Source organism: Bombina bombina, chromosome 1 (genome assembly GCF_027579735.1).
Source record: "Bombina bombina isolate aBomBom1 chromosome 1, aBomBom1.pri, whole genome shotgun sequence".
Taxonomy (NCBI): Eukaryota; Metazoa; Chordata; class Amphibia; order Anura; family Bombinatoridae; genus Bombina; species Bombina bombina.
This window is the reverse complement of record NC_069499.1, coordinates 400,016,272-400,042,675: the sequence shown is the minus strand read 5'-3', so window position 1 is coordinate 400,042,675 and position 26,404 is coordinate 400,016,272. Positions and strand designations below refer to the sequence as shown.

Here is a 26,404-nt window from a genome sequence, read left to right as displayed (position 1 = left end):
TTTACTACCCATTCCCCAACATTGTTATATTAATATTCTTTATAACATTTAAACTTCTAAATTTCAGCCTGTTTCTAAGCCCACTAAAGACAGCCTCTTATCACATGCTTTTTTATTAGCTTTTCACAACAAGAGACTGCTGATTTCCGTAAACCATATAGATAACATTGTGCTCACTCCTGTGGAGTTTTGCAGGACACAGTACTAATTGGCTAAATGCAAGTCAATAGATAATAAATAAATAGCCCTTAGATAAAAGGGTTGTCTACAGAGGCTTAGATACAGGTAATCACAGAGGTATAAAGTATATTAATATAACCATGTTGACTGTGAAAACTGGGGACATGGGTAATAAAGGGATTATCTATATTTTTAAACAATAACAATTTTGGAGTAGATTGTCCCTTTAAATGAAAGAAGACAGTCTTAAAGGGACGGAGAGAGGAAATGCTGCTCAGAGAACATCAGTAGTGTATGATTACGGAGGTCACAAACAGGAGATATGTTACCTCCTGGAGCATGTTTTAACTTTTTTTTAATAAAGTGCTGTTTTAATGCATTGCTGTTGCCCCAGTTGCGGCTTTTTCCTCTGACAGTCTTAAAGGAACAATTTACTCTAAAATGTTCTGCTCTTTAATGTGTTCCCAATGGTTCATTTTACCTGCTGTATATATGTATATGTATATAATTGTTTGCAAACAGCTTATTTATCTCTGTAGAAAAGCTATGTAAATAGGTGACAATAGCACTAATTAATTTCCCAGTGTGTGGGGGTGGGGGGGTATAGAGAGAGATTTTGTATATAAAATAGCTGCTTGTGTTTAGTCAACCCCCCTAGCCATAATTAGAATTTCAATACCTAACATAAATAAAATTAGCAGGTCTGCTTTCCTGGTAGGTTCAGCCCATTGTTATGAGCATCTCCTGTGTGATAATTGCAATGACCCCCCCCCCCCCAGCTATTTTAAATACAAAAATAAACATGAGGAACAATTTCCTATGCATTTAATAATGTACAGTAGGAATAACAAATAATTATATATTAAGTGGAAACCAATTTTACAGTGCAGTGTCCTTTTAATCAATGCCCATGCTTTAGCAAGACAATCAGTATGTGCTTTCAGGGTATGTGCTGCCACGGTAATGGTTTATAATTGGCTGTTTACAAGACAACTTGTTTCCCTATGCAGCACATAGCATCCTATTTAAATTGTCAACTGTAAGACATCAACAACTACAAAATGTCACCACCCTGCAGTTGACTATTGTGTTACTGAAAGGGTTAACTATTAAAACAGAATAAAAGCTTATTATTGGTGGTGAAGTGGCCATGTTATGGATTCACAGGGAAATACCATGGTCTAGTAACAGCTCACCAATACTGGATATCATTACTGTAATGGTGAATAACACAGACAAACATCATTTCTTCTAACCTGTATGCTTTCACAAATCTGACAAACACTGGGAAAAATACTGATGGAGGCGCCGTTTTAGGATTTTCACCAAAATATTTCACAACATCATCAAAGGCATCCTGGGGAAAAAAAACAGAAACAGCTATCAAGCTTATTCATTCCTGTAGGGTACTTTACATATTCTGCAGTCCATTCTCTATACAATGTCTCATTTCTCATTTTCTTTGCATATTCCAGTCAACAAAATATTCATCAAAAAGTCCAAGTTCCAAAGCTTTTTGCATTATAATTAGGACAAAAGCTGACAGTTTGAATAGAAAGTACAAACTAAAAACCCAACACTATCTTTAGAAATAAATCTTTATTTGAACTAAAGTTTTTTTTTACCAAATATCTAAAGTTTGAGTTAAATATTCTTTTACAAAGGAATTAATCTGACTCCCCATTGCTAATAACGTGTATATATATGAATGTAAAATATGCTATTTTGATTAAAGATATACATCAAGAGTAAACATGACTATAGACAAAGGTGTGTATGAGTAAGAAAAGGAAGAAAAAAAAAAAGGTTTAGGTACCTGGGAAATTTTTGCATCATCCTGTAATTTTTTGAGCCTCCCCTCATTATTTTGTATGAATTCTTTTAGCATAACATTATGGTCATGCATGGTGTACTCTCGCTTTGTAAGGTCCATTCCTCTTTGAAGTTCTTTTACATCCAAAAGCACATTTTCAAGAGAAACTGGAAAATAAACAGAGAATAAGGAGATTCATGTGTCAAGAACTCAGAAATAAAAGCAATAAAAACAAAAACAAAATTTAAGCAACAGGAAACCTCAACATTTTCTTTCATAATTAGGATAGAACATACAATTTTAAACAACTTTCCAATTTACTTATATTATCAAAATTACTTCATTCTCTTGTTATCCTTTGCTGAAGGAACAGAATTCCACTACTGGCAGCTAGAAGATCACATCTAGTTAGCCAATCACAAGAGACAAATGTGTAACAAGAGGTACCAAGAGAACGAAGAACATTTGAAAATAGAAGTGAATTTAAACATGCTCTATCTGAATCAAGCAAGTTGACTTTTGTCTTTAAGTAAGGAAGTTCAGAGCATTACATAGAATGGGAACATAAATGTTAACCGAAATTGCATTGTTTTGTGTTTTAATTGCGTATAGTCCAATTGGGCTGTTTTTCCTTTTAATAAATATTTTTTAAGTGTGACTTGGTCCATACATTTGTTTTTTTGGTGTATATAGGCCTGCAACTTTCTTTTGTTTCAGTGTAATTCTTACTTATGGATCTCTGCACCAGAGATTTGTTCTTGTTATTTGTTTTTAATAACCTTAGGACAAATCATCCAGTAAATAATTTTCTTAAACTGAAATGTTAAAATTATAAAGTGTAAAACACAGCTGTGAGAGTGGGGATATGAGAAGGGTAGCCATAAATGACATTTTAATTTGAGAATGGACAAAAGTGTATTAAAGGGACATAAAATCCAAAAACTTTATTTCATTAATCAGATAGAGCATGCATTTTAAAATAACTTTCTAATCTACTTCTATTATTTTGTTTGTTCTTTTTGTATTTTTTGTTGAAAAGCAGGTAGGTATGCTCATGAGCTTGCAGACACCTATGTATCTCTTCAACAAAGAATACCATGGGTCTGAAGCAAATTTGATAATAGAAGTAAATTGGAAACTTTTTAAAAACTTTATGCTCTGCTTCAATCACAAAATAAATGATCTATATTTCATATCCCTTTAAATTGCCTATTCTGAAGAAAATACAAGCATGAAATAGGATTCACAATAAGCAGTAGCTATGAGCAGTGGTATTTTATTATACCATATAATCATTTTAAATGTGCTGCATGAGTTTGGGTGAATCATAAAGTAAAGAGGCAACTCATTTTTTTTATATTTTCATAGTAAATTTCAGATGGCAAATAATCTAATTACAAAATAACCTAAGCATTTAGTAAATGCAACTTTGTTTGAAGCACAATGTGCAGGCCTTTGCAAGAGACACAGCTTTGCCACAGCCAATCAGAAGTCAGATGTAAATTAGCTCCTTGTACTACTCCAAGCGTTGTGTAGCATTTAGTAGACATAGGTAGCCTGAAGCATACTTAAAGGGACAGTCAAGTCCAAAAAAAACTTTCATGATTAAAATAAGGCATGTCATTTTAAAAAACTTTCCAATTTACTTTTATCACCAATTTTGCTTTGTTCTCTTGGTATTCTTAGTTGAAAGCTAAACCTATTAGGTTCATATGCTAATTCCTTAGACCTTGAAGGCCGCTCTAATCTAAATGCATTTTGATAGTTTTTCACCACTAGAGGGCATTAGTTCACGTGTTTCATATAGATAACATTGAGCTCATGCACGTGAATTTACCATGGAGTCAGTTCTGATTGGTTAAAATGCAAGTCTGTCAAAAGGACCGAAATAAGGAGGCAGTCTGCTGAGGCTTAGATACAAGGTAATGACAGAGGTAAAATGTGTATAATTATAACTGTGTTGGTTATGCAAAACTGGGGGAATGGGTAATTAAGGGATTATCTATCTTTTAAAACAACAAAAATTCTGGTGTTGACTGTTCCTTTAAAGGGACACTCAATCAAAACTAAACTTTCATTATTCAGATAGAGCATGCCATTTTAAACAAATTTCTAATTTACTTCCATTAACTAAATGTGCACAGTCTTTTTATATTTAAACTTTTTGAGTCACCAGCTCCTACTGAGCATGTGCAAGAATAAGTGTGTATGCATTTGTGAATGGCTGATGGCTGTCACATGGTACGTGTATGCATTTGTGATTGGCTGATGGCTGTCACATGGTACAGGGTGTGTGGAAAAAGGCATAACTTTTAAAATTGTCAGAAAAAAAATCTACTACTCATTTGAAGTTCAGACTAAGTGCTATTGCATTGTCTTGTTATCTTGCATTTGTTGATTATGCAAATCTACTGTGTTGACTGGTCCTTTAAGCAAAACTGGGGAATTGGTAATTAAGAGATTATCTATCTTTTAAAACAACAAAATTTCTGGTGTTGACTGTCCCTTTAAGTATGCAGAATGTATTACAACCTCTCTGATGGATGATAAAAAATATTTTCACAGATAACTACAGGAAATTCTGTCAAAATAAATCATAAATATACACTTGATTCTTTTATTTGAATTTAGTTTGATGTGTACTTTTAAGGTAGTATGCACTGTGGCTAAAATGTGCACCACCATAAGTGACCAGCAGAGGGTACTCATATCACAATAAAATATATTTTATACTTTAACATTATATTTGTGTGTCTAGAGAAAGGCAACAATTCTGTTAAAATGCAGTAGTTGATTCACAAATAATATTTATATTTTTAAACATGCAGTCTGCAGCTACTCCACTAAGCTGGACAATGTATTCTTAATATTACAGGTAGAAAACCCTTTATCCAAACTGCCTGGGACCGGAAAAGGGTTTGATTTCGGAATAGTTTTCGATTTTGGAATATTTGCATTTGTAAAATGGGACAGTTTGGAGAGCGGCTGGGACCATTTGTAAATAATATCTTGTATCATTTAGGCAATATTTACATGTTATAATATAGCTTATACATGTAACCTAAAGGTAGTTTTATATCATTTTAATAGACGTGTATACATAGTACCCTAAGAAAGATAGTACAGTACTGTAATCAGTAAGGTAATAGTTGTTATTTAAAAAAATACAGACTATTATTTGCATTTTAGAACACACAAAAAAGAAAGACACAGGCAGAGAACACTGTGACTTACAGGCAGGGAAACAGTAATGTTCAATATATTTTTTTATTTTTTAATATTAATCAAAAGTTTGGATTTGAGAATTCCAGATTTGGGGTTTTGTACCTGTATAAGCCTCAATATACAATGTATATACTCTGGGGGAACAAATAAGGCATAAGTACAAATAATATTATAAAACAAAGTGGGGCTCTGGTCCTATAATAACTTAAAACATAGATTTATCAAGCATTAAAAATCTCATCCCACTTTATACTGTTTCACAGTATCTTTACTTATCTAGAAATAATTTCTTAATAATTAGTTTACAAGACTGACACATGTTATAATCTGTGCAATTTCTCAAACAGTGCCCTTAGCATCTCTTGTCAGAAGATGTTTGTCCTTTGTCACTCTACAAATAAGTTGTGAGCTGCAAAATATGCCAGTGCTTTATATGCTAATAGTTCAATTAGTTTTATTTACAGTACATTCCATCACACTGTGCACAAAAAGAACAATTAAAGCGACAGTATCATATTTATACACACTGATGTACAGACTGTAGAATGATAAACCATTTCAGTTAGCTAGTATTTTACCTGCTGCAGCTTTCTCACATAATGAAGTTCATTGTAGAACAGGACGACTTGAACATATTTTTCTCTTACTACATTGGAAATATAGTGCAACAGCGTTTGTTTTCTATCAGTTGACTTGGTATCTAAAAGCTGAGAATGACGGAGAATAACAGTTAAAATAAGGATTATACAAAACAGGAAAATCAGAGTCACTGGATATAATCAGATATTATTCATTGAAAATACAATTTTACAGTATACTGTCCCTTTAAATATCTGCTACATAGAATAACAGTAAATCGAGTTATTAAAAGGGCTTTTTTACTTCCACATAATTGAACATATAACACGTTTTTTAATTCCCAGTGGGTTTTGTATACTTGTTTGTTTATTCAAATGGAACAACACACCCTAAATTGTATATAAATCTAATCAGTAGTAGCAGTTTCATGAAGCCACTACTTACCCTCTGTGTCCTGCTGAGAAGCTGCAATGCTTGCTACTCTCAAGTGGGACTTTACCCTTTGTTTAAGTTAACATAAAAGTGCACAAAGGAAATGCTCTAATGTGATAGAGGATTTTATTATTGCACTCTTATTCTTATATAAATATAAATGTAATCCATGCAAAGGGTTCAAAGACAGAGACAGCTCAAGAGCAGCAATGCACTACTGGAACCTAGATGAATACATACGGTGAGCCAAAGACAAGAGATAAATGTGCATAGCCAGTGCCACCAATCAGCAGCTAGCTCCAAGTACTACACTGCTGCTCCTAAGCCTAACTAGGTATGCTTTTCAACAAAGGATACCAAGAGTACAAAGTGAATGTGCTAATACAAATACATTGAAAAATCTCTAAAAATTACATCATCTATCTCAGTGGTTCCCAAAATGCTGGGAAACAAAGAATGCGAGCCTACAGTACAAGTGGCTGCAATTTATCATAGTGAGAGAAAGTGTAAATTGCTGATAAATCTGAACTATCATAGAACAAAAACACTTGAAGGCAAAGAGCAGTAAAACTTCTAATACAAAGGGCTAGATTACAAGTGGAGCGATAAATTATTGAACTCCTGCAAACAGGCAATTTTTTCCGTTTGCGGGAGTGCAATAATTAACCAGCCATTACAAGTGGATGGTTATTGCTACCGCAAGCTCGAGATCGGATCTCTGGTCTAGTGTAGTTTATTAAATGTCACTGAAAAGTGCTATTACATTGTGATCTATAGGAACTGTGTGTTCCTAGTAAATATATATATGTATATGCTTATATATATATATATATATATATATATATATATATATATATATATATATGTGTGTGTGTGTGTTAATATGTGTATATACATAAGCATATACATATAATATAATGCATATAATGATTTGCATAACATATATGTACTTACCAGATCTAAACTCTGTAATTTAAAACCATAAACTGCACCTCTTTTACTGCTATTCATATAGTTCCCAAGGGCCAGAATGATCTGTATTCCAAAGGGGAAAAAAAATGCAAGGTGTAAAAAACGATATGTAATAATATATAATAAGACAGAAGACGTTAAATCTTACCTAATATTATCTTAATAAACAAAACATACCTCAAGTATTTTCTTAAGCTTTTGTGATGACTTGATTGAAACTGAGGCAGCAATTATTGCATGAAGTTGCTGTATTGAAAGAAAAAAAGTTACAAATGTTTTATATCAAAATAACTTTACACAGGGCCTGCACATAATAATACTGAAAATAAATAATAATCATTTTAACAATATATTACAAAGCCTGTACAAATTCATAGTACAAACCATCCTTGAAGACAATCACTCACAGCTTTCAGCTTAAAGGGACAGTCTACCATAGAATTGTTATTATTTTAAAAGATAGATAATCCCTTTATTACTCATTCCCCAGTTTTGCAAAACCAACACAGTTATATTAATGTGCTTTTTACCTCTGTGATTACCTTGTATCTAAGAACCTTCTTCCAGCCCCCTGATCACATGACTATGACTGTTTATTATCTATTGTCTTAAACTTAGCATTGTTTTGTGCTAGATCTTAAATAACCTCCTGTGCCTGAACACAGTGTTATGAATATGGCCCACGTGTACTTTCTGTCTCTTTGTGTTGAAAAGAGATTTAAAAAGCATGTGATAAGAGGCAGCCCTCAAAGGCTTAGAAATTAGCATATGAGCCTACCTAGGTTTAGTTTAAACTAAGAATACCAAGAGAAAAAAACAAATTTGATGATAAAAGTAAATTGGAAAGTTGAAAGGGACAGTTTTCCTTAATTAATGTTCAGTGACATGTTATACCAGCTGCAGGATATAAAGTGCACAGGGAAATATTCATTTAGGTTTATTTTTCTATATGAAATTACAGGTTTTGCTAGTTGAAACCACCACCCATTTCTATGAGCTGAGCTTTCAGCTAAAGCAGACACTTTTTCCTTTATTTCTATGCACATTGGCCTCCTTATCTTATCCCTATCTGTTTACACAAAAACACGTAGAGAGAACAATTGAAAATTAACATTTTAATCCCTCTACCCCCACACTAGAAGTATGATTGACATGCCAGCTCCATGTTTACATTGCTCTTCTATAACCAGGACTTATGTACTGAAATGTTCAGTATAGGTGGGGAAACAACAGGAATGACAACATAAAGGTAAAGGAACTATTGGTAATAAACTCCAGCAGCTATACATTTTACAGTACAGTGTCCCTTTAAAGGGACAGGTAATACATAACATTTCTGTAGTACATATTATGCATTGCAGTAAAATAAATGCATACATGGTGTGGAGATGGAATAAAAGACAAGGGGACAAACTGCAAGCTGCACCCACAAATGCAAGGAGTATGGAACATAAACAGCACTTCTGTGCAATTCTTACCAATTGAATTGTTTAAGCTGGTTAATTATTATCATGCACGCAGTAGTACAGTATGCTCTATACTTTTCATTTAAGATAGCGCAGGTGCACAATTTCACTTTGGTAATAAGGCAGCACTAAAATTAATGTTGGATAAATCATGAGCGAATAGCAGATGGAGCACAAAATTTATGCTCAATAGTGGAGTAAATAATGGTAGTTGCGTAAATAATCTACTCAGAGTATATAGGACAGGAAGATAAGTTGAACTGTACAAGTCTGATTTATATCAAATGTATATAGGTGGACCGTATCAATTGTTTTGCTGCTTCTATACTTGAATTTGCTTGAAGCAAAGTTTGTAACCTGATTGTACTATCTAATGTATTTATTTCACTAGTGGTTGTATATTTAGATATTATGTAAAGCTTAAATTAAAATGCACGTTAAGCATAAATAATAATAATTTAGTAATCTAAAGTAAAAAAAAAGTAAACAAAAAAAAATTTCCATTTCCGTTTTTTCTGGGACATTTAAGAGTTACACATATAGGGCTAGATTGCAAGTGGTGCGCTATTTATCGCTTTTTGCTTGCACACAAACACCACTGGAAGTAAACTTTTAATGTCTATATATATATATATATATATATATGTGTGTTTATATGTAGGTATATACATATACACATATATAATTACACACACACACACACACTTATATATATATACACTGTGTATATATATATATATATATTTTTTTTTTTTATATATATACTGTATATATATATATATATATATATATATATATATACTGTATATATATATATATATATATATATATATATATATACTCATACACATATTTAGAACTATAAATATACATTTTAGTCCTTTCCAGTCAAACAACTCTTCATATACCATATACCTTTTAACCCTTATAAAAATAATGAATATTTATATTAACATTTTTAACATATAGTGTATATATGAGTGTAACACTTTAATGTATTTGGGTTGTGTTTGATGCAAATTTGTTTATAACTCTTACGCTCTAGGTTATGTCTCCACTTGCGCTAACCCGACATACACACATTTATTTTTTTTACATAGTGTTTACTTTCAACTAATATGCGTACAAGTTATTGCAGATACAATATTGCTTATTGCTGGCACTAACAATATTTTATATAACAACATAGAGCATTTTATTATTAGACTAGAATATCCATTTAATAGAGTCTTACCTTGCGGTACACCAGGTCTCAATCTACCACTTGAGATATTTATCAGAACAGAAGCAATACAATACTGTTGTCTAAACTCACAGGGACATACTGTAAGTCCACCCCTCTTGAAATATACAGACACATAAAGAAATAGATTATAGTCAAGTGCCCTATAAATACATTCGGTGTAACATAAATAAGTTTTGACTTACTGGCGTCAACATCTGAATGCTCTCTGAGAAGTTGCCAATAAATGCCATAATAGTCATCTTCTGCATCAGCCTTTCAATTTTACTGAATTGCATCATGAATCGATCCTCATCTGACAAGTTCTCAAGAGGTTTCTTCTCTCGCTCATATTGTCTGAAGACTTTTACTTCACTCTCTGTGGGCATGAACCTCATCAAACATTCAACGAAATCCACAGGCAATGTTTTAAGGTCAAATCTAGGGCAAAAAAAAGAAGAATGATCAGACAGAAAAATATAAAGATATTAAAAATAATTTGTGTGTTGCAGATAAAGGAATAATAATGGTGGCAATTTCCTGCCCCAACCAAGTATGTTGTCAGAAATCTTTATTGCCCATAGATGAAGGACATCGTTTAACAAAGAGCTAAACATATTACAAAATGAAATATAAAAAAATACTAATCTTGTTGCAGATGGCAGAACACAAGCACACTCTAACCTCCTATGTCGCCTATACAAAGATTTTCCTTTAAACTTTATTGGAAAGTAGGATTAGCCACTAACCTCTACTGCATGATTTGTTGTTACCCATTAAAACAACTATTAGAATTAAAGGGACACACATTTGCACTATATTCTCTGTATCCTTTGCTAAAGGAGATGCAAAGCAATACTGAGAGCTAGCTGAACACATCGAGTGAGCAAAAGGAAGCAACAAATCAGCAGCTAGCTTCCATTATTGCATTGCTGCTCATGAGCCTACCTGCATATGCTTTACAATAAAGGATACCAAGAATACAAAGCAAATTAAATAATAGAAGAGATTTGTAAAGTTGTTTAAAATTGAATATCTAAATCATGAAAGTTTAATTTTGACTTAACTGTCCCTTAATCTGTTTCAGAATGTTGTACTAGACTAGAAACTGGAATCTAAACTGAAACATCCCCCATTGCTATATTGATACAAATAGACAACAGAACAAACAAATGTTGATTAAGATCGTTTTTCTGACGTGGAGAGGAATCACTGATTTTAGTGTTCTAATTATTATTCTGTTACTATTTACATGATAGATTGTATGACAATAACTGATTTTTTGAATTATATATATATATATATATATATATATATATATACATACACCACCAATGACCCAATATACTGTTTAGTAAACTCATATCTAGTGAGCATTATTTTAATTACAAGTATCCGAAGACCAACTTTTTCTAAATCATTTTTGTTGATCAAATTGGTGGCAAACATTCCATTTATTCTCATGCAAATCAGCAAATCTAAAGCTATATAACTCCAGTTATAAGTGTGCTCTGGGTTCTTTTTTACAGGGAGAAACTGTATTGCTACAATGGATGCTCTCATTACTTCACTGTTTGTCTCACCCTTGTAACAACAATCCGGGGTAATAGGGTGTAACCAGACCCTGAACAATATTGGTATAAAGAGCTTGTATCACAGGCAAAACTACATTATGATGACATCAAATTAAAGGTCTTAGTACACATTTTAAATACAGGTCGCCCTTGTTTTGCACCAGTTTAATTAGCTCCTTTTCAAAATAGCGCCTGTTCCAAGTGACCATGTGACCACTATTGATTGTTCCACAGGCATTTTAGCTGAAAACAAAAGATTTGCAGAAGAGTTTTTGCCACTTGGATTTCTAGTACAGCACAAATACTGTGTACAGCACATGTGAGTTTGCTTCCTTAAAGGGCCAGTACAGTGAACTGTAAAACAAATTGCTATCATGCATATAAAAAAAAACAGTAACTTATTAGAAAGTATTTTTTCATGCTGGCCTTTTTGATAGTGAAGCTAACAGGAAGTGTATGTCTATGTGCATGCTAAAATAATACTGTAAACAACTGTTAAAAGTAAAGAAAAAGGACTGTCCACTGGCTGATAAACTGCCCAATGCCTTATTGATGGACTGTAACATGCCTTGCAAGCATAAACATTTTTTTACATTGCTGTTTTTACATTTACAGCATTAATTTCAGAGCTTTAAATCTAATATAGTATTCTATAATAACACATACTGTATAATATATATTGATACTATTCCTTCAGGAACAAAACCCCGGCGTAAACTGAGGAATACCTGTAGTTGCTAATGTCTGTTATTTTTTAAACTCAGTTAAATGGCATTGCTACAATGTAAGTTCCATTTTGAAATGCCAGTGTGCACACTTGCACTAACGCGACGCACGCAAAAACCCGAACTTCGAATATCGGGAGGCGTTAACGTATTCCCTCCATAGACTTCAATGGAGTGCAACTAGTGGAAAAAAACAACATCCAAAAAGTTAAGCAAACCTGATCATGTTTTCTCAAGTGTACTAACCCGACAAGATAATATTTCACATTCCAATGTTCTTCACAGAATATGTTCTATTTGTTCATAAATACATATTTCTATATATTTATGATTTTTTTGTTGGTAAAATTATATTTCTTTCATGTAATTAGCAAGAGTCCATGAGCTAGTGACGTATGGGATATACATTCCTACCAGGAGGGGCAAAGTTTCCCAAACCTCAAAATGCCTATAAATACACCCCTCACCACACCCACAAATCAGTTTTACAAACTTTGCCTCCTATGGAGGTGGTGAAGTAAGTTTGTGCTAGATTCTACGTTGATATGCGCTCCGCAGCAGGTTGGAGCCCGGTTTTCCTCTCAGCGTGCAGTGAATGTCAGAGGGATGTGAGGAGAGTATTGCCTATTTGAATTCAATGATCTCCTTCTACGGGGTCTATTTCATAGGTTCTCTGTTATCGGTCGTAGAGATTCATCTCTTACCTCCCTTTTCAGATCGATGATATACTCTTATATATATCATTACCTCTACTGATTCTCGTTTCAGTACTGGTTTGGCTTTCTACTACTTGTACATGAGTGTCCTGGGGTAAGTAAGTCTTATTTTCTGTGACACTCTAAGCTATGGTTGGGCACTTTTACATAAAGTTCTAAATATATGTGTTCAAACATTTATTTGCCTTGACTCAGGATGTTCAACATTCCTTATTTCAGACAGTCAGTTTCATATTTGGGATAATGCATATGAATTAATCAATTTTTTTCTTACCTTAAAATTTGACTTTTTCCCTGTGGGCTATTAGGCTCGCGGGGCTGAAAATGCTTCATTTTATTGCGTCATTCTTGGCGCGGACTTTTTTGGCGCAAAATTTTTTTTTTCTGTTTCCGGCATCATACGTGTCGCCGGAAGTTGCGTCATTTTTTTGACGTTTTTTTGCGCCAAAAGTATCGGCGTTCCGGATGTGGCGTCATTTTTGGTGCCAAAAGCATTTAGGCGCCAAATAATGTGGGCGTCTTTTTTGGCGCTAAAAAATATGGGCGTCACTATTGTCTCCACATTATTTAAGTCTCATTATTTATTGCTTCTGGTTGCTAGAAGCTTGTTCACTGGCATTTTTTCCCATTCCTGAAACTGTCATTTAAGGAATTTGATCAATTTTGTTTTATATGTTGTTTTTTCTATTACATATTGCAAGATGTCTCCGTTTGTCCCTGAGTCAGAAGCCACTTCTGGAAAAATGCTTAACTGAGTTTCAGTTCTACCAAAGCTAAGTTCATTTATTTTAAATGTTATAAATGTTTATCTTTAGCTATGGTTTGTAATAAGTTATTATGATATACTTTTACATGCAGATTCCATTAGAATTTATGCTTTATACATTTCCATTCTTAAGTGCAAGAAATGTTTAGAAGATTTATAAGAAATATTTTTTCTGATTAAGGCTATGTCTGACTTCGTGCCTTCTAATACGATTTTTAGGTCTTTTTCACTTCTTTTTTAATTATTGAAGTTTCAAATGACCAACAACATACTGATTTATCCTTCTCTGATGATGTTTTTTTTCTCTTTCAGAAATTCTCTTCATCAGATATTGACACTAACAAATTTACTTTTTTATATAATTTTTTTTTATTATTAAAGTACATTTGTTCTTTGTTGAAGAGGTGTTGATTATTTTGGATATTAAGGTAACTAGTTCTTTAAGACTAGCTGACACTATTTCTGCCTTTTTATTCTTCTGTGATTTCAGAGGTTTTCTTTCCAATTCCCCATACTAGGGAATGGAATAGGCTGAGAATTTTCTTTTATTTTTAAACTATATTCTTTGTCAGCAGTTAAATTCAATTTGGAGGGTTCTCCAATTTATTGGAGCTATCTCTACTCCTACTAATTATGCTATTGTTTTTATAGCAAAATAGTATTTATTTTCCTTTATATAGTTGTATCTTATTTTTGGAAAATTATTTAGTTTCAGGTACTTTTCTTGGTCCTGTGATATTGCAATTGCTTCATTTTTTCTGTTTACTTTAAGATCAAGTATCAGATCATGATTTATTTTAGCATTGTTAAGGGACAACATTTACTAGACTAGGTGCCGTTGCATTTGTCTTGTTGTTTTGCATTTTGCAAGTCCTCTGTTTTGACTGGTCCTTTAAACTGGACTATCATGCTAATGATTTCATTTGTGTCTTCATTTTATTGAATATATTCGCAAATGAGGGTTAATCTATGTGTTTAGCTATTTTAGCCAGAAGAATTCTGTAATTTAAAAAAAAAAAAAAAAAAGAAAATCCATATTTCTTTTGTTCTAAGATAATCAATTATAATTGGATTCAATTCTTAACTGTTACTATGGGCTTCAAGATTGAGTTCTAATACTAAAACTTTAAGCTTATACTAGTTTTGTTGTTCTTATTAAGGAACAAATCCTGAGTTCTTTCCCAAGTAACATGTTTTTAATTGGGGTTCGAAATTAGCTCCCTAATGTTGCGATGCACGTGCCGTATTCCAGCTTGGCTGGTAAGGAGCAGGTTAAGACTTATTTGAAATTTATTTGGTTCTATTTTGTCCAAATTTCTTTGATTTTATTCCAGTAAGGCTAACACTTTCTTTCAGTGTGTTTCTGTCCTATATATTTTGGATACTGATGAAGCATGGCTGGGTACCCATGGGGTTCAAGCGCTGCTCAGACCTGGAATCTTCTGGGGTTTTTATTCCAGTTCCTTTTCTAGGAACTGGGTTTTGGAGTTTTATTCAAACTATTCTGCCTTTTTGTGGTCATTGATAGCATTATTTGTTTTCTTTAGATACAATAAATGCATATTCTTCATTTTTCTGTTTTCATTCAGATTATTTCCTGAGGATGCGGATTCTCATATGTTTCACTTGCTCTTCAGGACATAGTTAGAGGATCTTTTTTCAAAAACTCTTGATTCCTCACGCAAGGGTCACCTTTTTTTAGGTTTCCAGATGGTTTATGTCACTATCTTTGTCTCTATCAGACAAGGGACAATTTGTATTGGGTTCCATCTGTTGGTATCTTTAGTCTCTATTATTTCCTTCAGTTGCTATATATGCATAGAAGTTTTAACAGCATTGGATTCAATTCCCTTTGCTCATTTTCAATGGAAAGATCCTTTTCAGCTTTTTATGAGTGTTGTTTCTTCAAGAACATGGTTGGAGGATCAATTAACCAAAAAGTTTGTTGATTCCTCAGACAAGAGTAACCTTTTTTAGATTTCCGGATAGATTCAGTGTCCATGACTCTGTCTCTGTTGGACAGGAGACGTCTGAAATTGGTTTCAGCTTATCGAAACCTTCAGTCTCAATCATTCCCTTCGGTAGCCTTATGCATGGAAATTCTAGGTTCTTATGACTGCTGCATTGGACGTGTTCCCCTTTGCTCATTTTCACATGTGACCTCTTCAGCTCTGTATGCTGAACCAGTGGTGCCGGGATTATACAAAGATATCTAATTTAATATCTTTAAAACTGATTGTTCGACACCCTCTGACGTGGTACAGACCACCATCGTTTAGTTCAGGGGGCTTCTTTTTTTCTTCCAACCTGGACTGTGATCTCAACAGATGCAAGTCTGACAGGTTGGGGAGCTGTATGGGGGTTTCTGACAGCACAAGGGGTTTGGGAAATCTCAGGAGGTGAGATTACCAATCAATATTTTGGAACTCCGTGCAATTTTCAGAAGCTCTTCAGTCATGGCCTCTTCTAAAGAGAGAATCGTTCATTTTTTTCAGACAGACAATGTCACAACTGTGGCATATATCAATCATCAAGGAGGGACTCACAGTCCTCTGGCTATGAAAGAAGTATCTCGAATACTGGTATGGGAATCCAGCTCCTGTCTAATCTCTGCGGTTCATATCCCAGGTATTGACAATTGGAAAGCGGATTATCTCAGTCGCCAAACGTTACATCTGGGCGAGTGGTCTCTTCACCCAGAGGTGTTTCTTCAGAATGTTCAAATGTGAGGACTTCCAGAAACAGATCTGATGGATTCTCATCTAAACAAGAAACTTCCCAGGTATCTGTCCAGATCCAGGGATCCTCAGGCGGAAGCAGTGGATGCATTGTCACTTCCTTGGAAGTATCACCCTGCCTATAACTTTCCGCCTCTAGTTCTTCTTCCAAGAGTAATCTCCAAGATTCTGAAGGAATGCTCGTTTTTTCTGCTGGTGGCTCCAGCATGGTCTCACAGGTTTTGGTATACGGATCTTGTCCGCATGGCTTCTTGCCAACCGTGGACTCTTCCGTTAAGACCAGACCTTCTGTCACAAGGTCCTTTTTTACCATCAGGATCTCAAATTCTTAAATTTAAAGGTATGGAGATTGAACGCTTGATTCTTAGTCAAAGAGGTTTCTCTGACTCTGTGATTAATACTATGTTACAGGCTCGTAGATCTGTATCTAGGAAGATATATTATCGAGTCTGGAAGACTTACATTTCTTGGTGTTTCTAAACAAGAAAACTTCCCAGGTATCTGTCCAGATCCAGGGATCCTCAGGCGGAAGAAGTGGATGCATTGTCACTTCCTTGGAAGTATCATCCTGCCTATATCTTTCCGCCTCTAGTTCTTCTTCCAAGAGTAATCTCCAAGATTCTGAAGGAATGTTCGTTTTTTCTACTGGTGGCTCCAGCATGGTCTCACAGGTTTTGGTATATGGATCTTGTCCGCATGGCTTCTTGCGAACCGTGGACTCTTCCGTTAAGACCAGACCTTCTGTCACAAGGTCCTTTTTTACCATCAGGATCTCAAATCCTTAAATTTAAAGGTATGGAGATTGAACGCTTGATTCTTAGTCAAAGAGGTTTCTCTGACTCTGTGATTAATACTATGTTACAGGCTCGTAGATCTGTATCTAGGAAGATATATTATCGAGTCTGGAAGACTTACATTTCTTGGTGTCTTTCTCATCATTTTTCCTGGCATTCTTTTAGAATTCCGAGAATTTTTCAGTTTCTTCAGGATGGTTTGGATAAAGGTTTGTCTGCAAGTTCCTTGAAAGGACAAATCTCTGCTCTTTCTGTTCTTTTTCACAGAAGGATTGCTATTCTTCCTGATATTCATTGTTTTGTACAAGCTTTGGTTCGTATAAAACCTGTTATTAAGTCAATTTCTCCTCCTTGGAGTTTGAATTTGGTTCTGGGGGCTCTTCAAGCTCTTCCGTTTGAACCTATGCATTCACTGGACATTAAATTACTTTCTTGGAAAGTTTTGTTTTCTTTTGGCCATCTCTTCTGCTAGAAGAGTTTCTGAATTATCTGCTCTTTCTTGTGAATCTCCTTTTCTGATTTTCCATCAGGATAAGGCGGTGTTGCGAACTTCTTTTAAATTTTTACCTAAGGTTGTGAATTCTAACAACATTAGTAGAGAAATTGTGGTTCCTTCATTATGTCCTAATCCTAAGAATTCTAAGGAGAGATCATTGCATTCTTTGGATGTAGTTAGAGCTTTGAAATATTATGTTGAAGCTACTAAGAATTTCCGAAAGACTTCTAGTCTATTTGTTATCTTTTCCGGTTCCAGGAAAGGTCAGAAGGCCTCTGCCATTTCTTTGGCATCTTGGTTGAAATCTTTAATTCATCATGCTTATGTCGAGTCGGGTAAATCCCCGCCTCAAAGGATTACAGCTCATTCTACTAGGTCAGTTTCTACTTCCTGGGCGTTTAGGAATGAAGCTTCGATTGATCAGATTTGCAAAGCAGCAACTTGGTCTTCTTTGCATACTTTTACTAAATTCTACCATTTTGATGTGTATTCTTCTTCTGAAGCAGTTTTTGGTAGAAAAATACTTCAGGCAGCTGTTTCAGTTTGATTCTTCTGCTTATAATTTCAGTTTTCTTCATTATAAGATTTAAACTTTATTTTGGGTGTGGATTATTTTTCAGCGGAATTGGCTGTCTTTATTTTATCCCTCCCTCTCTAGTGACTCTTGCGTGGAAGATCCACATCTTGGGTAGTCATTATCCCATACGTCACTAGCTCATGGACTCTTGCTAATTACATGAAAGAAAACATAATTTATGTAAGAACTTACCTGATAAATTCATTTCTTTCATATTAGCAAGAGTCCATGAGGCCCACCCTTTTTTTTGGTGGTTATGATTTTTTTGTATAAAGCACAATTATTCCAATTCCTTGTTTTTTATGCTTTCGCACTTTTTTCTTATCACCCCACTTCTTGGCTATTCGTTAAACTGATTTGTGGGTGTGGTGAGGGGTGTATTTATATGCATTTTGAGGTTTGGGAAACTTTGCCCCTCCTGGTAGGAATGTATATCCCATACCTCACTAGCTCATGGACTCTTGCTAATATGAAAGAAATTAATTTATCAGGTAAGTTCTTACATAAATTATGTTATATATTTATATTTATATATATATATATATATATATATATATATAAATATATATATATATATATAATCTCCAAAGAAAAGCAGGCACTCACCAGGTTTGAAGGGGCATAAAAAAACTTTTAATCCAACAGAGTGATGGGGGTGAAACCCCGAAACGTCACACTGTTGGATTAAAAGATTTTTTTGCCACTTCAAACCCGGTGAATGCCTGCTTTTCTTTGGAGATTGTGGATTTGTTGCTGAGCACCCCGGTCATAGGAGTTATATCGTGAGTGCTAAACCTACATGTACTATATATATATATATATATATATATATATATATATATATATATATATGTATATATATATTTTATATGATTATATATAGGTATAGATATATACAGATGTTTATAGGAATATCTTTTTATAAATACTTAGAACATATTCCCGTATGTGAAGAACATTGAAATGTGAAATAGATACAATAAATAACTAGTTAAACACTTTATTAAATATGAATATGGCATAAATATGATTTTTCATGTTTTCAGCTACTTGACTGCAAAGGGCTCCAATGCACTTATATATATGTTTATATTTGTATACATATGTATTTATATGTTTATATATGTCTCTAAATACATATATACACATATAAATACATATATACACACAAATAAACACACATATAAACACATATATATATATATATATATATATATATATATAAATGGAAGATATTTAAGACCAAGCATTGTACATGCTATTTCTCCTTTCAGTTAAAACCCCAGGGAGAAAGAGTGTGTATTTGATTATGCAGTTGATAAACTGTGTTCTGGGTCCCTGGGGTTTGGGATAATTGGAGAGAGGGTGGGCCATTATCCCAGACAGCTGTGTGTGGCTAATTAGAAGTTGTGAGGGTTTAAATAGCAGCCTCACTTAGGCCTTGAGAGAGAGTTACACAGCTACAGAAGCTGGTGTGTGTGTGTTTGTTACACTGTGTAAAAGACTTTTGTTCCTGTGAACTGTAAAAGGACATTATTTTTACAAAGCACTTGTGGAATGCTGTGAAGTGCTGGGACACATTTAAAAGTACTTAACTTTGCTGCAGAGGAAGGATTTCCCTCTTTTGAAAATGAACTGCCTGTTTGTTATTGCTGTGAAAAATAAAGCCTTTTAAACTACAGTGGACTGTCCTGTGCTGCATTTGTGCCCTAGAAGACCGTGGTTAAAAGTGTTCCTGTTACACTTGGTGGAGAATCCAGGTAACCACGTTGTATGTCTGTGGGCATAATAATCTGCAAGCAACATGGAGGAAGTCATTAAAGCTTTGATCCATTCTAATGCTATACAGCAGGAGACTAACAGAAAAGTTGCTGAAAATAGTGCAGCACTGCAACAGTTGGTCTTGGCCCAGTCAGAGAGTGCTATGCTGCTGGCTAAATCACAGAAGGAGAACACTGAATTGTTGATACAACAGATGGCTGCTGTGCAAGCTGAGACATTCAGGAAGACCTGGGAAGAGCAACAAAGTGCTACACAAACTCTGCAACGAGAGGTTCAAGCCATATCAGAAAAACTGAACTCTGAATATGTTCGTGGCAGCCAAGGTTCCAGAGTAATAAGGGCTAGTCATTATCTTCAAAAAATGACAGCAGCTGATGATGTTGAGGCGTATCTTTTGGCATTTGAACGCACAGCAGAAAGAGAAAAATGGCCGACAGTTGAGTGGGCGAGTATACTTGCGCCATTTCTTAGTGGTGAACCTCAGAAGGCCTACTTTGATTTAGAGCCAGCACAAGCCAGTGACTATGAGAAATTGAAAGCAGAAATCCTTGCACGCCTGGGGGTGACTTCGACAGTCCGTGCACAAAGATTCCATTCCTGGATGTTTTCATCTCATAATGCTGCAAGATCCCAGATGTTTGACCTTATACACCTTGCCAGGAAGTGGCTGCAACCAGAGGTTAATTCGGCTACCAAAATAGTGGAACTACTGGTGATGGACCGGTTTCAGCGTGGATTACCTGCTTCCCTGTGGCGGTGGGTTAGTCAAGGTGATCCTCAAACAGCGGATCAGTTGATTGTATTGGTCGAAAGATTTATAGCTTCAGGAGAAGTTTTGCAACAATCTTCAATGGATCAGCCCCACAATCCCAAGTCCCAGAGCTCTACAAGAACTGGTAAGACTGTTCAGGGGATAAAGGGGATAAGAGAGCAGCAGGTGTATAGGCAAAACACCAGAGACATTTCCCCAGGAATTAAGGAAACATTTAAATATAACCAACCTGTAAGATGTTTTAAATGTAATGAGGTTGGGCATATTGCTAGAGACTGTGATAAAGATGAATTTATGGACTGCAATGTTGCACATTCACTATTGTCTAATAGCAACAGCTCTGTTAATAATGATTCCCATTGGTGTACTGTGACGGTTAATGTTAAAGTGTCTAGGGCTTTGCTTGATTCAGGAAGTATGGTCACACTAATGGCTAAATCTTTAGTACCAGATGCAGTATTAGATTATGGGGAAAAAATGGGAATTATCTGTGTTCATGGAGATAAACGGGAATATCCTACAGCTGAGGTGGAGATTGAGACTCAGTGTGGTAAATTAAAATATTGTGTGGGTGTAGTACCAAATTTAGCCCATGAGGTGGTGATAGGGAGAGATTTTCCAAAATTTCTGGAGTTATGGGAATCTCCAGAAATATGTCAAACTTCTGATATTTATGTATTTCCTTTCTCTGAAACTGATTTTGAAGTGGTTTCCATTGAAAAGGAGAAAAATAAGATTTATTGCCCTATGCCTGTATTAGTAGGTGATCAACCTTCTCAGAGTAATGAAGTACCAAGTACTAGCTCAGAAAATATTGATGATTTGATAGATCTGGTTGGTGGCCCTGGTAATTTTATAAAAGTCCAATGAGAGGATCCAACATTGGTAGAGGCAAGAAATAATATCAGGGTTATAAATGATGTTGTGACACAGCCAGGAAATGTATTACCCTATCCTTATTTTGAAGCAGTTAATGATTTGGTATATCGTGTAGAGAAGAAAGGAACAGACATTGTTAAACAACTTTTGGTGCCCCAGACTTTTAGAAACACTGTATTAAATCTTGCACATAACCACATTCTAGGGGGGGCATTTGGGAGTTGAGAAAACCAAAGAGAGAGTTCTTAGAAGGTTTTATTGGCCAGGGATATTTGTAGCCATCAAGGATTATTGTGCTTCATGCCCTAAGTGTCAACTTACAGCTCCTGCTAAAGATTTTCGTAACCCTTTAGTGCCCTTGCCTATAATTGATGTGCCTTTTGAAAGAATAGCTATGGACTTGGTGGGTCCGCTGGTTAAATCTGCTAGAGGACATCAGTATATACTGGTAATCCTTGATTATGCTACACGCTATCCTGAGGCAGTTCCCCTTCGTAACAGCTCTGCAAAGTCCATAGCAAAAGAACTCATGCTAATGTTTAGCAGGGTCGGGATACCTAAGGAAATTTTGACAGACCAAAGAACTCCATTTATGTCCAGGGTTACAAAAGAATTGTGTAAGTTATTTGGCATAAAACAACTAAGGACCTCAGTATATCACCCTCAGACTGATGGTTTAGTAGAAAGGTTTAACAAAACTCTCAAAAGTATGCTAAGAAAGGTAATTGACACAGATGGGAGAAATTGGGACCTTCTGTTACCCTATTTAATGTTCTCTATCAGGGAGGTTCCCCAGGCTTCTACAGGTTTTTCCCCATTTGAACTGTTATATGGGCGGCATCCCAGGAGATTACTAGATATAGTTAAAGAGACTTGGGAGCAAGAGACAACACCTTATCGAAGTATTATTGAACATATTTCCCAAATGCAGGATCGTATGGAAGCTGTCATGCCCATTGTAAGGGAACATATGGGAAAAGCACAGGAAGCACAAAAGTACAGCTACAACCGTAATGCTAGAACCAGGGTATTTCAACCTAGGGATAGGGTGTTAGTTCTGGTCCCTACAGTTGAAAATAAATTCTTGGCTACTTGGCAGGGCCCATATGAGATAATTGAGAAAGTGGGTGATGTTAATTACAAAGTAAGTCAGCCAGGGAGAAGGAAACCTGAGCAAATATATCATATAAATCTGTTAAAACCTTGGAAAGATAGGGAAGTTTTAGTTGCCTTAAAACCTACAGAACTCCCTGTCACTGAACCAGAGGTAAATATATCGGAAACCCTATCTGTACATCAGAAGCGAGAGGTCAAGTATTTTATTAGAATAAACAAAGAGGTATTTTCTGTGGTACCGGGAAAAACTAATGTTATTAAGCATGACATAATAACAGAGCCAGGGAAGAAGGTCTGCCTTAAACCCTATAGGGTCCCTGAGGCTCGTAGAAAGGCTATTAAACTGGAGGTAGAAAAAATGTTAAAGCTTGGGGTAATTGAGGAGTCACAAAGTGAGTGGAACAGTCCAATCGTGCTTGTTCCAAAGCCGGATGGTTCATTAAGGTTCTGTAATGACTTTCGTAAGCTTAATTGTGTTTCCAAATTTGACACCTACCCAATGCCTAGAGTAGATGAGTTGATAGAAAGGCTAGGAAAAGCATGTTATCTCACTACAATTGATTTAACAAAAGGGTATTGGCAGGTGCCTCTCACTAGTCAAGCAAAGGAAAAGACAGCTTTTTCAACACCAGAGGGCTTATTTCAGTATACGGTGTTGCCATTTGGTTTACATGGGGCCCTGGCAACATTCCAGAGGATGATGGATAGAATTCTGAAACCCCATGTTCGTTATGCGGCAGCATATTTGGATGATGTTATAATTTATAGTACAGATTGGGAATCCCATCTTCCAAAAGTTCAAGCAGTACTTGATGCAATACGGTCCGCTGGGTTAACTGCCAATCCTGCAAAATGTACTGTTGGTTTACAGGAAGCTAAGTACTTGGGTTATACTATTGGTAGAGGATTAGTTAAACCTCAGACAACAAAAGTAGAGGCCATACAGAACTGGCCACAGCCTCTAACTAAAAAACAAGTAAGAGCATTTATTGGGATAACTAGTTATTATAGAAGGTTTATCCCGAATTTCGCTACAATTGCGGCACCCTTGACAGATCTCACAAAAGCAAGGGCCCCAATTATGATAAAATGGTCCCCAGAAGCAGAACAAGCTTTTAAGCATTTGAAAGATGCCCTTTGTGACCATCCAGTTTTGGTAACCCCCAATTTCGCTAAAGATTTTATTGTACAGACAGAAGCCTCTGATGTTGGTTAAGGAGCAGTTCTCTCGCAGGAGTGTCAGGGAGAAGAGCATCCTGTCCTTTTCCTAAGCAGAATACTTATTTCACAGGAAAAGAACTATTCTATAGTGGAGAAAGAATGCCTTGCCATTAAGTGGGCTTTAGAGACCCTTAGGTACTATCTGTTGGGAAGAAAATTTAAATTAATAACAGATCATGCTCCTCTCACATGGATGAGTCAGAATAAGGAAACAAATTCAAGGGTTACTAGGTGGTTTCTTAGCTTGCAACCCTTCAATTTTACTGTTGAGCACAGGGCTGGTCTTTTGCAGGGCAATGCTGATGGTTTGTCTCGGGTACATTCATTGATGTCCATGGTCGCTCAACCCACTGGGTGTGAGCTGGGGGGGAGGATATGTGACAGAAAGCAAGGCCTGGTTATAAATGGAAGATATTTAGGACCAAGCATTGTACATACTATTTCTCCTTTCAGTTAAAACCCCAGGGAGAAAGAGTGTGTATTTGATTATGCAGTTGATAAACTGTGTTCTGGGTCCCTGGGGTTTGGGATAATTGGAGAGAGGGTGGGCCATTATCCCAGACAGCTGTGAAGCTGTCCAGCAGCTAATCACAGGTGTGGCTAATTAGAAGTTGTGAGGGTTTAAATAGCAGCCTCACTTAGGCCTTGAGAGAGAGTTACACAGCTACAGAAGCTGGTGTGTGTGTGTTTGTTACACTGTGTAAAAGACTTTTGTTCCTGTGAACTGTAAAAGGACATTATTTTTACAAAGCACTTGTGGAATGCTGTGAAGTGCTGGGACACATTTAAAAGTACTTAACTTTGCTGCAGAGGAAGAATTTCCCTCTTTTGAAAATGAACTGCCTCTTTGTTATTGCTGTGAAAAATAAAGCCTTTTAAACTACAGTGGACTGTCCTGTGCTGCATTTGTGCCCTAGAAGACCGTGGTTAAAAGTGTTCCTGTTACAATATACATATACAGTATATATATATATATATCTATGTTAACCCCTTAAGCCATTTTTTTGCCCAGCATAGTAGCTACGTCCAACCTTCTAGGAATGCTAGGAATGCAGTCAGAGGGAGAAGGCATCTGCTTTCATATGGTAAGGGAGTGCTGTCAGAGCTCCTGTTACCATATGAATCAGATCATCAATGCAGACAGGCACACTCTGTGTCCCTGTCTGCATCGGTTTGCAGTGGTGCCATTGGTGGTGTGGGAGGGAAGGAAGGAGGAGGATGGGCGGCCCATCACAGGAGGGGGATGGGAGGGGGCAGGACGGCTGTCACAGAAATGGTTTGGGAGGGATCTGCTACACTGCAGAAAAATGATCACGATAAGGGACAGAAGAATTAAGGCAGTTTTGAAGGCAAAAGTGGGTCCAACCCGGTATTAGCAAGGTGTACCTAATAAAGTAGTGGCTGGTGAGTGTATGTATAAATCATACAACTTGTGTTTTGTTTGTGAACTTACAGTTGAATAGCTTTGCATATTTCCTCAGCCGTCTTGCCTGCTTTTCTTAAGGTGATGGCGAGATTCTTCGCTCTGTTTGCTTCCAGTAATGTAATTTTATTAGACCCTTTAGGTGCTATTTTTTGCTTGGTGGACGTAACATCAATAGCTGGTCCTTGGGCTTTCGTCTTAAATATTTCTTCAAATTCATCCACATTTATATCCTAGGTTAAAAGTCATATTTTAAGTATAAACTAAATTAAAAGAACATATAAAATCAATGGATATATTTAATGAATATGCAAATCCACTTAAATTGTTTTTTTCCTGCAAGGAATTAAGATCTCATTAAAGTTACATGCAGTACTAATTACCAAATTGCTTTAATGTAATTTTATGAGTACACTATTTTAAATAAAAAAACATGTTAACAATTTGCAGTCAAACATTGTAATCATTTAAAGCATTAGAATAGAAACTAAATTAGTTTAACAAACGATGTAAAGTACAACCATTCCTTTGCACCAGTTGCAGTCTAACTATTGATATTTCAACTTTACAGAACATGCATAGGCAGAATGTATATACAGAACTCTACAAAGTGAAAATAAAGTCTCAGATAGATGTTGGAAAACAAAGTACAAGGCATATGTCATAACTTCTGCAAATTATTTTCTCCTCAACTTATACAAGGCTGAATTTCAGATATACAATATAAATATTTAAATAGGCAAATATAAGTAATTATACAGACTGTGCCCAAATATTAGGCACAATGTATGTAAAGATTATCATAAAACAAGGACTGAACCTATTGTATTTTCTAATTGGATGGGAAAATGTCCTTACTCAACAAGCAGAGCATAATATGAAGATGGAGAATGATTGGTTTTGACATTTATAACCAGTTTGGCTAAAGGTTTGAAC

At 35.5% G+C, this 26,404-nt stretch overlaps 1 protein-coding gene across 1 annotated transcript in view; it reads right to left on the bottom strand.

Annotated features, from left to right (window-relative positions):
• Window positions 1-2,002: 2,002 nt before the first annotated feature.
• The window catches only part of FMNL2 (formin like 2), a 557,440-nt gene continuing 533,038 nt past the window's right edge, over window positions 2,003-26,404 (bottom strand). Inside the window, exons 17-22 of the mRNA XM_053698305.1 lie at window positions 25,499-25,701; window positions 10,096-10,330; window positions 7,379-7,447; window positions 7,184-7,264; window positions 5,797-5,925; window positions 2,003-2,160 (exon numbers count right to left, since the gene is read on the bottom strand). Coding sequence (XP_053554280.1) covers window positions 2,131-2,160; window positions 5,797-5,925; window positions 7,184-7,264; window positions 7,379-7,447; window positions 10,096-10,330; window positions 25,499-25,701 — 747 coding nt within the window. The 3' untranslated portion in view covers window positions 2,003-2,130. The remainder of the gene's footprint in view (window positions 2,161-5,796; window positions 5,926-7,183; window positions 7,265-7,378; window positions 7,448-10,095; window positions 10,331-25,498; window positions 25,702-26,404) is intronic.